We start from the raw sequence: 14,829 nt of genomic DNA, 5'->3' as shown, positions 1-14,829 counted from the left end.
CTCTTAATTGTTTACATAACTTAAAAGGCTAAAAAAAACCCTCACAATATGTAAGTTTCTTTATCACATAATGTACAAAATATATTATTTGTTTGGATGGGAAAATGCAATGAAGTTGTCTTCTAACTTCTAACTGCTGTTGCCATGTATGAGAAGATATACTGTGAAATGGTTTGACATTAATTCAAAAAAACTTAAAACCTAATAAAATACCAATCACACAGTATTACAGAACGGACATTTTCCTTCCTGTTACTGTGAATGTGGGCTGCCTCCAAGCTTCCTCTAATTTTACTCAAGTAAAAAAGTAGAAGTTGAACCATCCTCTGGTGTCATTGCTTGGATTCATGCCCATGACCAGAGGCTTTCTGGCATTTTAAAAAGGAAGGTTCAGCAACTGAGAAAGTTTCTTTTCTTCAGTTATTTTCCTCTAAAAAAAGATAACAGATCAATAGATAGATAGATAGATAGATAGATAGATAGATAGATAGATAGATAGATAGATAGATAGATAGATAGATAGATAGATAGATTGATTGATTGATTGATTGATTGGATGGTTGGTTGGTTGATTGATTGATTGATTGGTTGGTGGGTTAGTTCTGGGAGTCTCTATCTCTCTATGTGTCCAGATCATGCATACTTGAGGAAATTGTCAATAGTTCCTCATGAGGATCAGGACCAGCTCTGCCCTGTTCGGCCCTCTGAAACCACATGGTCCACATTAAAGGCCATCAGAAGCCGTAGTCTCACCATTAGGTTCTGGAGTCAAACGTCTGGTTAGTTCAGTGCTCTTCCTTGGTCAGGAAATGACATTGCATTTGAAATACATTGGACTTCTGGGTGGATAATCTCCCCTGTGAGTGTTTGCAGAGACTTCAAAGTTCACTGGGTTTGTGTTCAGCCATGCAGAGTGTACCAGTGGACTGTGATACTGTAAGGCTGGGATCGATGCATTATTCACATAACTCAGTTTAGCTCCAGAGCACCAGAGCAATAAGGCCTAGTCTCCTTTTAAAGATACATACAGTTGTGTACCCAAAGTGGTTAAAATAAAATCAGACTTTAACATTACTTAGTCGACATTTGGTTTGGCGTGAAGCTTTTAGTTACTGGTGTGTAATTAGATTTACTTTTTGATCCAAATCATGCACCTAACTGGCCACGTTTTTTCTATCATTATCCATTTCCTTCTAAATAGGTACACGCTTTGTCTTAAGGACTGCTTCAGGTTAAGTGTATTGGGGTCAGACAGGATGGCCGCTGAACGCCACCCATTTAATCCCTTGACCTGGTCCGACCAACAGATTAGCGCAGCTTTCTGGGGGAAATTCTCAGGTCGATCCTATCGCTCTATGTTGGCGGCAGTTCAGTCACACTCAATATCCCACTTCCCCCCTCATATCCCCACTGGCTCGGCAGAAAAGGTCAACATGGCATCGTCACATAGCTTGATCACAGCACAGGACTACTTCAAACAATGAACAATGATGGTAGCATAAGTAATAGGATAACTTCATGGCATTTGGTACTAAATAAAAAAACTGATTATACCGTGAGAGACAAATAAAATGTAAAGCAGAAAAATTCTGTCGAGGTATTGAAGTTGCATGAAACAAAACATTAATGCTGCACACACCCTGCACACACCCTGCACACACCCTACATATTGAGTGTTAAGTCAAGGGTAAAAATAAAAAACTATCCCATAAGTTAACTTTATATTTTTTTAAACTATTATGTGTATTGCAGCCAAAGGTGCTGCTACACTGTACATGTGATGGCAGGATGTTGTCTCTTTTCCATTAAATTATTAAAAACAGTTATTTATGAAAGAAAACAGAAATTTTATGTCATAAATATTGGATGTCTTGTGTTGGGAGGGTGTATTTGCGTTGAATAGTTTAGCTGGTGAATCAAGTATTACTGCTTTTAATATCTATACTTTCACATGCAAATAAATGATGAATGATCAGAGTTTGTTAACATGCTACTGTAAGTAATGCAATCATAATAAATAATGCTCAGACTCTTTTGCATTAGCACAAATTAGCTCCCAAGAAGCTCCAGAGATTGTTGTTTGTTTCTGTACATGTACTGTATACAGTACAGGCTTCCTCTGTTTGTCATGCAGATGTCCTAGTAGCGGCATGAGCTGTTGTTGTAAGTAAACAGTGGGATTAGGTCTGTACAGGTCTGCTGGGTCTGGTAGGTCAATTAGCCTCTATTAGCTCACAGCATGAGCACAGAAAGATTTACCTTGTCTTTGTCTGCGTCTCATCAAAACTGCACTGCCAATTACTACAGACACCACTGACAAATTAAAGCCACCTTCCAATCAGTCACTATGCAGTAGACAACAAAATGCAAAATAAATCTATCAATATCCCAATATCCCATGGTGATTTTATTAGAGATAATGGCCTGTTGAAATACTATAACAAAGAGGTTTTCTTGATTCATTCCTGTGTACAGGTCTTTCTGCTGTACACACTGACTTTGACATTCAGGACCTCCAGTGATCAATTCAGACACTCAGTGTGGCACAGCATTGTTGTTGTTCTTCACTCTTTGTTCAATGAGAAAATAGATTTCACCTAAAATCGTAATTGTTGTTGTACTGCGTCAGATTGCATTCATTTTTTCATTTTTGCTCAAATACAGTAAATCTGAACATTGTAAATACCAGCGTGAAAATACTGGAAAAAAAGAACATTTAGTCCATTTCTATATTAGGTAATAGGTTCTCATCATCCTAACACTGGCTGTGTTAAATAGCAAAAAAGCAATGGATTTTATAAATGGATTAACTGATCACTAACTGAAAAATTTTGTGTAGTGGGTAGGGATTCATAACTTGGCAAGTAATTTCTATTAGCTGTGAACATGTGTTTTCCTTTCTTTTTGACAGTTAATTCAAAAAGTTCACTGACTGACACGTGTTTATTTTTTTGAAAATGAAACTAATGGAAAAGTGTTGATACATTTGCAAGAGAAGACTTCTGCTGACCTAAAAAAGTGATGATAAAGATCAATTGGATCCCAGTTTAATTTAAACACATCTTAGCATTTTAGAAAAACTCTTATTAGAGATGCTCCGTAACAAACTACATGCAACAGTTCAGTTCTTTCTTCCAGATTCTTTCTATTCTCCCTCCCACTCCCTCAGTGCATTAAAAAAAGTCAAAAAATTAAATATAAAATTTTTAAGTTGTACCTGAACTAAAGTTTAAACTAGTATCAACAACAGTATCATCTCTGTTTTAATTTGTAGAGGCTCATTTGTCAAGACTCTAATATTTATTACATTGTGTTACTTGCTGGCTGAATAAACTGCTTTCACCCATTGAAAGTAAGTGCTGTATATTTCCTTTATAAGTACGCATCTTGTGTCTTTGTATAAGATGGCTGGTATTTATTTATCGGCCCTGATTTTATTTCCCTTTAGTCAACCCGGTTCTTGTGACTGTGTGAACTGTGAAGATGTGTGTGTCCATGACCGTGTGTGTCTATGTATAATCGCTCTATGTAAACACTTTGTGTTGCAGATCACAATTACAGACTGAGATCCAATAGTTCCTGTGTCACAGGAGAGACCTTTGCAATAATATGGGCCTAAAAAACATGAACTGTTTGAGTGTGTTTATGAGTTGTGTGCATTTGCCCTTTGTCCTTGCTGCTATGTGTTCTGGTATGTAGCTAAAGGTCACAGCCAGGCAGAGAGAAGGACAGCAGGGGCCCGATGAGGGGGAACAGTGGCTGGGAAGAGCAGCAGAGCCAAAGGCCAGCAGCTCTAATGAGAGCGGAGATTAGGACAGGGCCATATATGTCAAGGTACTATACACATCGTATTGCAGCGGCTAAAGGATTAAAGGCTATAGATTGAACGAGGAAACAATAAGTTAGTCAGTTATGTATATTTAATTTAGCTCTACAGAGCCTGCATTAGGTTAATAGTGTGCGTAATTTAAGAGCAGCATCTGATGTGCACACGTCAGGATTCCGAGCTTGTGTGTCAATCCAGAAACTTCTCGCCTGTCGTTACCCACTGCATGACTTCACAAGACTCCAGTGTAGGCTGTTCCTGAGAATTTTGCAAGTCAGGACAGCTACAGCATGTATACACACACACACACAGACACACACACCGAGCTATGCAGCAGTCCTCCTTTTGGTCATGAGTAGTATTGCAGGATGATAAGTCTTCTCTCTCACTGGTTCAGAGGCAGTAACTCTGACCCTGGACCTTTTCTGTTTGGGAAAGCAGCCAGCAGTCTGCTTTGCATATGTCAGGGACATCTTTTACTGCACGATTAAACCGAATTTTGCACTAGGAACAGATAAGAACACTAACTGAATGCAGGATTAAACATCACTGAGTTCATGTGTTGTGTGAGTGTGTGTTAATGCAGGCATAAAACAAAAATCATCGTTATCTTAGCAGCATAACTAGGAGGCTGCCATTTGTTATGCAAACGTTCCATATTTGCGACTTTGTTAATGCACAGAAATTTTATTTCATGAAATGTGTGATCTAGCAATCGATACTATAGTTACACATACTATAACACTGCAGCCACATAGAAGTAAGAACCAGGAGATTCTCATTCATTCATAACTTAGCTTAGCAGATCCAGTACATTGTTAGGAGCAGAGGTGAGCGAGGGATCGCAATTCCACACACATCTGCATTCTATGAATGAAAGTTGTGTGCACAGCTTTCTTCCATTTTGGTCACATTGATAAATAAAGCATACATCTAATTTAAAAAGTTGAACAGAAGATCCAAACATGAAATCCCATGCGCCTGGAGGATTTGACTGGCTTGATTGAACTTCTGCCATTCTGCTTATCCTTCTCAAATCTTTGTAGGAAATATGAGGAATGGACTGGAAAGCTTAACAATTTTGCTTCCTAATCTGGGAGGACTAGAAAAAAAAAGAGGAGTAAAGATTTTTCTTCAGCTGTCAATGTGAACAGCAAACGGTCGTGAAGCCTGAGCATTTATTACACTGATTTTATTGATCTGATGATGTTTTGAATGTGTATTAATAGGCTGCTTCATATTAGTGCACAAATTTAATGTCCATCATTATGTTGCCATAATGACTAACAAGGCAGTACAGAATAATAACTAATCAACAAGCACAACAGTAAAAGTAAGAGTACTACAGGCAGTACCAACTATGTGGTAAGAGCCAAAACAGCTTTACAAATTTAAGTAAGTTATCGTTATTTTGTGTCAAATTATTTCATTATAATAAGTCTTAACTGTGCCATAAGCTTCTAGTGAATTAATCATGTGAGCCAGGGCAGCGGCACATGAGCAGTGATCGCTGGAATTCTGTATTGATAAGAAAAAGCGCCTGCATACAGATTCATATACTTTGTTCATGAAGACAAAAGTAGCTGGAGTAAAAAAAAACAGCTGAAACTCAAAAATGACTGGACTGACTGCATCTCACAGATAATTCCTCTCAACCTAATGTAGGCATGTTTCAATGTTATGGCAGTAATTTGAATGTCTTGCTGAACATCTAATATGATAATGTTCAAATGTCAGACAGCCAAGGTTCCCCGACAAACGCTTAATAGCATATTAAGAACTCAAAGTGCTGTAGATGTAAAGTAAATCTTTTTCTGCAACTTCTTGTGAATTAAGTTATATTTATAACTGACTTTGTGAATCCAGGGTGGCCTCCATGTTCTTCCACATCCAAACATCAACAAATAAAACAGTTGAGCGCTCAGTGTGTGCTTGTCCATTCTGGTGGAAGAAAGGTTCATGTGGATGCTTCACTAAAGGTCATTGTCAAGGACCTGATTGCACAGACTACTTAAAGTACAAATGTCTTTCCTGACCAAAATAATCTGAGTGAAAATGGAATGTTTTTTTCAGGGTTTCCCAGTGAATCATGATTTAACAAAAAAGAGGAAAAGATTGTTTTAGGTTAGACAGACATGTGGTCATTGGTGTAGGGAGTGTTGGAAAGGAGGCTGGAAGTTTCCTCTTTTTCTAAATTCATCAGAAGAGATGAAACATTGGGTACAATGCTTCCACTCAAAATGTAGATGGATTATTTCATGCACATTACTGTGCATGTTTGAGCTTGTGAATACTAGAACATATTTATCTTATTATGGTATGGTATTTATTTATTTACATATTTCCTCCCAAGGGTTGCAGTTTCTGGGAGCTTCTTAGAGAGCAATTCTTCTCTGTCAGTGTGCTCCATGTGTGTGGAACAGCGCTGGGCTAGCATTGTGCAAAATTACTATTTTTTTGCCCTCAAGACCAGAATGTAGGTGCCGTACCACACGTCTCCTTAACCTGAGAAACACACATTCACAAAGGTGATGGATACGTTGTCAGATGGTACCTCTAGTCAGTGGACCTTTTGCTGAGAGTTTTACAGCAGGTACCAACCCCCCTGTCACTCCGGCAGGGGGTGGCACCTGGGGTGAGTATTTCTTTTGGAGTCAAGTGGACACAAACACAACTCTGAACTTATGTTACTATACATGCATGTCTGCTGAACATCTGAATAGGTACCTGCTTGTTAACTGATTTGGCAACTTTATGGGGTGATAGTATGCAAGTGTTCTCCTTGTTGATCAACTCCCATGAAAGCATTAGAAATGTAGCTAGACTTAAAGCCTTGCAGCTGTAGCCCAGGACCAAGAGTCAAGTTCTAGTTTACACACGTCTATCTAGACCCATGAAGGACATGTAATGTACTGAAGACTAGTTGTGCTATAGTTGCATTTTTTGCTAAATTAAATTCCTTGCTATATGAACATAAGTGAGATTTATTAATTTGAGAAATGTATGTTGATTTCTAATTATCACTTATTTTTGTTTGTCATAAATAAAAATGCAGTACTTTACCTCTAGACTAGTGAAGAAGTTTTAATTGTAAACACATCTTTAGCTCAGCGAAATCAATACAATTGTTGGGCACCCAAGATTAGTGTCACCTATTCAGTATCCAAAATGTGGAAAGTGCCCACAATTTCCTTCTTTTCTTCCTGAGCCCGAGTACTGAATCACTGGCACAAAAGTGCTTTTGCAGAACATCATGATGTCAGTGTGACCTTTTGGATTTAAAATGTCACCACTTCACCATTTCATCCTATTAGACATTTGTGTAAAATGTGGTCATGATTAGCTTATGAATTCTTCAGTTAAGGCCTCAAATGTGTTTTGTGAGGTCATTGTAACCTGGATCTTTCTAATCACTTCATATTCGAGTCTAAATGGACATTTGTACTAGGTAATGAAAATCCCTAGATATTGTGAAAATGGGACAAACATGAGGTCCCAGTGAGTTTGATCTTTTGACCTTTGACCACCAAAATCTATTCAGCAAGTTCATCTTTGAGATCAATTGGACATTTGTGCCAAATCTGAAGTCTCCATTAGTTCCTGAGACATCACAATCATAAGAATTGGACAGATATGGACAGACGATACAATGGAGCTGATATTAACCAAAGTGTTAACGACATTATGTACACATTATGCTGTATTGTATACTGTATAACAATAGATCTTGATGTATTTTACTAATTGTAGGTAATTCTAATAAATAAATGTGTGTCTCAGAAGCTTGCATACAGTGACCCCCACTCTGCTTTTGTCGATTGTTCGACTTTATTTCTTCATGTGTTTAGTGGGCTCTACACATCGATCTGAATAAGTAGGAAAGGATTTTCTGTTTCCTTCTCTCGCTGGCTCTCCCTCTACGTTTTTTCCCCACATCACACGCACATAAGGTTCACATTCATAAACATTATGCTATGTGTTGTGCGTCATGGAAAGAGCCCTCCTCCGCTGTCTTATGTATATGAATCAAATGCTTTTACATGGGGAATGACTACTCCCTAAAAAATCCATGACTCTCCTTTCCAGAAATAGAATATGAGTAGCTTAAAGTGGAACTAATGCATCAGCAATGGGTTTCCAACAGGGCTGAATTTGACGGAGACCACGTCGCACCACTTACAGAGCTAGCAGGACTTCCTGAAGCTGAACTTGCACTCAAAGATGTGTCTGTGTCTTTTTCAGCAAACTGGCACATTTTAATTCCCACGCCACAACGTTCATGCATCAAATTTAAATATGCATGTATAAAAACTCACTGATCCACCTAGACACAAATAGGCAGAGCAGAAGTGAAAGGTGTAGGTGGTATGATGCAAGCAAATGAGTCACTCTGACACAAAGCCCCAGTTACGACACACACATATTGTCATAGTATTACCCCCTCCAAAAGATTAGATGGATTGCTGCTCTTCCTCCTACCACAGGTGAGGACAGAGCATTAAATCACCCACTCAAGAACAAACCTCATTCAAAGTTTATAATTAAATACACAGGTCCAACAATAGAGATTAATTTAACTTTTTCTTCTTAACTTTTTTAAACTGAGTAATTTAATGATGATGATGTAAAAGGCAGTAACTATAGCAACAAAAATCTGTCAACCAAGAGAAGCAGCCCCACTGTGCCACGTTACGTTTACAGTGATTCCAAAACCACAGAAAAAGAGGGAGGAATAAAACCCACAGAGGAGACTCAATTTAACTGTGTTTATTTGTTTGTTTGTTTTTGTTTTCCATAATCAATGTAATTAAAGACGTGTGCTATCTCACCCTTCTACCACCTTTGATGGGTCACTTTTACTGTGAATGTTGTATTCACAAGCACTTAAAGATAAATTATGAATATCTCACAAGTCCAGTCAAATTAAAATTATCTATCTTGCAGAGTATCTCATAGAAATGTCTGAAATTACTTTATTGATCCACATTTGCCACTTCTTTAAATCAGACTCCATATGATTAAGAATAGGACCAACTCCTGCTTGACTACTAACCTCTTCCACAAGAGGGAGTCAAATCTGCCAATTGCCTTTGCTTTGGAGAGTTGCCAAATCAAAAAATACCTAACTGTTGTCCTGCTTGTCACATCAGTGTAAAGAAAATGCAAATGATAGTAAGATAGGTTGCAGTAATTTCCAAGGATACAGATACAGTGAACTTCTACAGAGGAAACACAAAGCTATAAAGTTATACAATTGTGAACACTGCCAGGGTTCAGTGATAGGGTTTTCTGTTGGGGCACTTAGTATGGAATAAGGCATTAATGCTGACTAATGTATGAGAATAATTGATCCTTCAAAATACTTGCACACTTTGTTAGCAAACACCAAAGAAGCCTTGGATTACTCCCACTCTTTCTCTCTCCCTCTCACTTTCACACACACACACACACACACAGCCCAGATGGGAGACAGATGTTTAATAGACAAGGTCAAGGAGTACATGCAGTAATTGTCTGCTCCAACATTTTTCAGTATTCTCGGCATTGTTCACATCACCACATGCACATAAATCCAGGAAATTTCCTCTGGAATGGAAACCATTTCCTACTCACTCAGATGTTTTCTTTTTTGTCTCTGTCTCACAATAACACACACATATATATAAAGTATACACAGACATACTGCTGTCCCTCATATGTAGTAGTCACTGGTGTCATAATTGTGGCAACCCAAAATCACGTTACTTTACCTTTCCCTCCTCCTTTTTGTGCATTAATGGTGATGACAAAACAATGGTGAGATGATGAAACCTAAAGAGAGGAGGAGACGTTTCTAATCTCTTTATCCGTGCCTAAGATAATCCACCAGCAAATACACCTTCAAATTGCCCATATCCCTCACACATGCTGGATCATATTCACAGACTTCCCCATATATATGCATCTTAACATAAGGTTAAAGATATATACAAAAGATGTCAGATATGCAGGATACGCTGCTGCTGGGGTCAGAGGGCATCAAGAAAATCATCCTGCATGGAGGGACTGGGGACATCCCAAAAATTACCACAGGGGCGAAGGTACTGTAAGCGTCTAGTACTTTTTCACATAAACCAAACGCTGGTACTGACTATGTCTCTTCATTCACTGTCAAAGACGACTAAGTGAGTGTTATTAGCATGTCGAACAATTGTTATTTCTTATAATTAGGACTTAATTTTTTCAGACTTCTGCCCATTAGAATGTTTGAGGGGGACCTATGTTGTAGCAGCCAATAGAGGATGACAGAGAAGATCCACTCAGTGACTCAGAGCCTACTTAATACATACTTCCTTAAAGAACTTTTAACGTCAGAAAACACACTTAAATTTGAAAACTTATTTTCTTTTGGATGTTGGCATGGTCCTATGGTTATGTCCTTTTGAGTTGTCACAATGTGACAGCATCTTCTACAGCAGTGCCTTAACACCACATGCGCTTCATATTAAAGGGTTTCCACATTTTGTTAAAATTAGAGCAGAACTAAATATATACTCAACTCATAACAAATACCAGCCACAATCAGACCGACATTCGTTGCACAGACTGACAAGAAATGAAGCAGTTTTCTATGATGTACTATAATGTGCATATTGGGGAGAGGAGAGATCAGAACCGGGCTCAGTTCTGAAATTCATGTAGGACAGTTTCTAATTACCATGGTTTTATAATTTGAAGAAAGAAGTTACTTATGGGTCTTCTTAGGGTTTTCATTTTTTATGGCTCTGTTTTCTCCAGGTTACGTTCCACTTCCGCACACAACTGTGTGACGATGAACGTACAGTGATAGATGACAGCAAAGTTGTGGGGACACCTATGGAGATAGTGATTGGCAACATGTTCAAACTAGACATCTGGGAGACCCTGTTGTCCTCTATGAGGATTGATGAGGTGGCTGAGTTCTGGTGTGACACAATTGTAAGTGTTAAAAAACGTTTTAACTAAGTAAGAGCTTAAGTGTATTTTAATTTGTTTGTGTGTTTCCACGCTTTCCTGGTGGATTGTTTTTGTGGATTACAGTTTGTTCTGCACTTTCTACAGAATCACGTCACACTGCAGATGTGGAAGTCATACACTCTGCTTTCAATAAGAAGCAGTGAAACAACACTTTACAAGTTTTGTGTGCTTCAGTTATAATTATAAAGCCAAAACATAATTCACCACCATATATTTCCTGTGTTTGTGGTGATGAAATACAAAGAAATATGAATAAACACACAGTGCTAACCAAAAGAAAACTGAAAATGTGTCACTCTTGGACAGCTAACAGTGTGGGTTTTCACAACTTTTTCCAACGCAGGATTAATAGGCTACAAAAAGTAGGTACTTACATTGTAATAGAATATGTGGTTTATAATAACCATCTGTGTGTTTATTACACGGCTGCAGAGGAGATTTCATTCACTTTCACTGTACTTTTATTTATTTTCTTGTGAGTTATGTTTTATCTTTATGCAGAAGATCTTATTTCCTGTGTTAAGGAAGTGCATTTAATTATCTCATATTATATCATATAAACATATGCCCTAAATACTGTATAATAGAATAAACATTGTCATGAAGCAAACCTCCCCTGAACACATGTGAGTATCTTGTGTAATATATAATTGATGTCAAGTCTGTCTCTCTCTCTCTCTCTCTCTCTCTCTCTCTCTGTGTGTGTGTGTGTGTGTGTGTGTGTGTGTGTGTGTGTGATTGTCAGAGACAGATGGGTTGAGGCATGCTGTCATTAAGCTGCAGCAGTCTCACTTTTTCTAATCGGCTCTGATTCCTGCTGAATCAGCACCACTGACTCCCCTCCACTCTGATTAGATTTGATGGGGCTTATAGCATTTACTTACTTCTCTGCACAACACGCTTGCTCCACACACACTACAGGATACACTCTGCAGTGTCGCTTCTCATCCAGAGGAGGGCAAACTGCACGTGGTGAACTGAGAAAACAGACTGGAACTGCAATTCATCTCTATTCACTTCAATAATCAGCAAAGTGAAGTTGTTTAATGTCTTATGTGGAGGTTTATTACTATAGTGATAACTATACTAATAAGTATAAGAGCAACTAAAGTATTTTCATAAATGCCATTAATTTGCTAAACAAAACAAATTATGATAAAAAAAAATTCAAAATAGTGAATTCCACCATCAAAGACTAAATCAGGGCTGTCTTTTAAATTTAAAGTGACACCTCAATGGACTCACTGTAAAGTCTTGTTTTGTCCTATATTTTAGTGATGATAACATCTCAATACAAATCATCCAATTGCTTCAGTGAAAAATGTTAGACTTTATGCAGCCATCACAGAGAGGAATTAGAGGCGACTGGTGTGTTTTGTGTGCTTTCACTTGTGCTCATTAATCTCCGTCTTCTACAGCACACTGGAGTTTATCCACTTGTGTCCAAGAGTATGCGACGCATTGCAGAAGGCAAAGACCCGGTCAATTGGCACATCCATACATGTGGTATGGCAAACATGTTCGCCTATCACAGCCTTGGCTATGTCGACTTGGATGAACTGATGAAGGAACCGAAACCCCTGTACTTTGTCCTGGAGCTGCTTAAGGTGAAAAGGTTTTAACCCACAAAGAGATTTGTCAAAGCTGCATTTGCAAAAAAATATAGAAATAAACCTAAACCTGAAAGATGGGGTTCTTTGTAATGTACTGGGATGATCAAAAGAAACTTGGGTGTGTTTGATAGGTGCAGCAGCCCAATGAATACAGCAGGGAGTCCTGGGCTCTAAATGATGAGGAGAGGCTGAAGGCAGTGCCGGTGCTGCACGGCCAGGGGAACAAACTCTACAAACAAGGACGCTACCAAGAGGCCACACAAAAGTACAAGGAGGCCATCATCTGCATCAAGAATGTTCAGACTAAGGTGAATAAAACAAATATGTTGCTCAAAACATTTGCTTTATAAAATAGAAGAAACATTGATTTCACAGTTTGCACTGATGCACCTCTGAACTGCTTTTCTGTTCAGGAGAAGGCATGGGAGGTCCCATGGCTAAAACTTGAGAAGATGGCTAATACCTTAACACTTAACTACTGCCAGTGTCTACTACGCATGGAAGAGTACTACGAGGTCATCGAGCACACGAGCGACATCATCAACCAGCACCCAGGTTTGTCACTGACTCGGGCACTTGTTTGTGTGACTCCACTATCAGAGGTTACAGGGACATTTTTCAAAGTCTAAGAAGCTTTCTTAACTAATATATGATATCCAGCTTTTTGACTGATGACGATGAAAGCCTGGAAATCTGCGGAAGTGTTACTGACTCACAATTTATTTAGCATTTATTAGGATAGTTGTGGTTTTCACAGTGTTTGCAAGTTTTTATGATGTCTGCAAATATAATTATTTGGGGCTGTGAATGTGTGACCCTTTAAAAAGTCTTATTCCTCTTTATATGCACAGACTTTATATGTGTGTGTTCATATGTAAAAGCAAGTAAGTGTCTGGTAGACTGGATGCTACAGCTGCAGATATCCCTCATATTATTGGCTGTCGTCAAACCTGGATGTCTTCGTATGCATCCTGCAGGTATGGTGAAGGCCTTCTTCCTGCGTGGGAAGGCCCACATGGAGGTGTGGAATGAAGCAGAGGCTCGGCAGGACTTCAGCAGGGTTCTGGATCTGGACCCAGGTATGAAGAAGACCATCAAGAAGGAGCTGGGTGTGCTTAATATGCGCATGGAAGAGAAGAACCAAGAGGACAGGGACAAATACAGGGGCATGTTTTGACCCGGAGAGGCTGTAGCTTGGCTGGACATCAGCAAAGTGTTGGGATTAGGAAACATGAAGGTAAATCTCATACCTCAACACTTCCTCATACTTTTAGCCACCACTAAGTTAATACAATGAGGAAGTTCTGCTGTTCTTTCTCTTTCAAACCATGATTAAGGTACAGAAGTTCCTTTTCAATTGTTTACAATTTGTTTGCATGGTAAATAATTTGTTTATGTTGCATTATAAGTGCATTAAGTGGTTTACTACAATAGAAACTGTTGAAAAAACGTTTTCTTGTTGAGAGTGAAGAAATCCATACTACTCTGATGTTTGCACAAAGGAAAGAGCTACATTATCCGTTATGGATTTCATTACATTTGGACAGAGCTATGATAGCTCTTTCCTCCTTATTCCAACTGAGCTCCAGCTTTATGGTACAGACATGAGAATGGTATCACTCTGCTTATGTAACTTATGGAAAGAACGTGAATTTCCTTTACTGGTGCTTCTCTGATTTGTTGTTTTGGAATATGTCATGTGTTGAAAAAACATTAAATCCCTGAATGATTCCTAGTAATAAAATGTTGGTGTGGTTTAATCATAGTTTTGTGTTAAAATATATCCACAGACACCACCAGCCCATGCGGTATACTGTGCCAGTATGTTTTGACAATGTCAAAGAGCAGTAAACAAAGTCACTTCTGGTAAGTAGTGTAAGACCATTGCCCTTCCACAAGGTGGGGCTCTAACCACAGTATTCCCTCTGTCTGACCGTAAATCCTGGAGGTTTATTTCTTAATGAGTCTCAGCAGAACTCACATCTTTATCAGGAGCCAGGGAGCTCATAACAAACAGGAATGGGTTGAATCCCCGTTTTGCTGTAAGAGGCTCATAGGAAAAAAGCGAAGAAGGCCGAGTTTTTCATCACTAAGTGATGAGAGGTTTATACAGAAGGAGATAAATGAGAAGAGTGCAGGTCAAATGTAAAGATAAGTTCATTTTAAACACATCTGAGCGAACGTATGTTTGTACCATAAAAAGATAAACGTTTAAATCAATAGTATCACATAACACTGAGAACTCAGTTTCATTCAGGGAATCCCCTCTCATCTCTGCAGGTCCATCACCAACACAGGTCACGGGAAAGTGTAGCAGGAAATGAGGCTGATGCTAATGCAGCCGTCTAATGATGAAGGAAATCAATAAGAGCAGATTTAAAAAACCCACCAAGG

General features: G+C 38.7%; 1 protein-coding gene across 1 annotated transcript; it reads left to right on the top strand.

Annotated features, from left to right (window-relative positions):
• The first annotated feature begins 9,546 nt into the window (after positions 1-9,546).
• On the top strand, positions 9,547-14,214 carry aipl1 (aryl hydrocarbon receptor interacting protein-like 1). Its single transcript, XM_067507841.1, has 6 exons — positions 9,547-9,906; positions 10,604-10,783; positions 12,241-12,429; positions 12,567-12,743; positions 12,849-12,990; positions 13,413-14,214. The coding sequence occupies exons 1-6, from the start codon at positions 9,802-9,804 to the stop codon at positions 13,610-13,612; spliced, it is 993 nt and encodes a 330-aa protein (XP_067363942.1). The 5' UTR covers positions 9,547-9,801; the 3' UTR covers positions 13,613-14,214.
• The last annotated feature ends 615 nt before the right edge of the window (positions 14,215-14,829 follow it).

Source organism: Channa argus, chromosome 6, assembly GCF_033026475.1.
Source record: "Channa argus isolate prfri chromosome 6, Channa argus male v1.0, whole genome shotgun sequence".
Taxonomy (NCBI): domain Eukaryota; kingdom Metazoa; phylum Chordata; class Actinopteri; order Anabantiformes; family Channidae; genus Channa; species Channa argus.
This window is presented reverse-complemented; position numbering and strand designations above follow the sequence as displayed.

Bases quoted from the DNA above. Each gene is read 5' to 3' on its own strand.
- aipl1 (XM_067507841.1), top strand. From the start codon at position 9,802: ATGTCAGATATGCAGGATACGCTGCTGCTGGGGTCAGAGGGCATCAAG. The intron at 12,430-12,566 runs GTGAAAAGGTTT...TGTGTTTGATAG, and splicing joins TTGTCCTGGAGCTGCTTAAG to GTGCAGCAGCCCAATGAATA. The intron at 12,744-12,848 runs GTGAATAAAACA...TTTTCTGTTCAG, and splicing joins TCAAGAATGTTCAGACTAAG to GAGAAGGCATGGGAGGTCCC.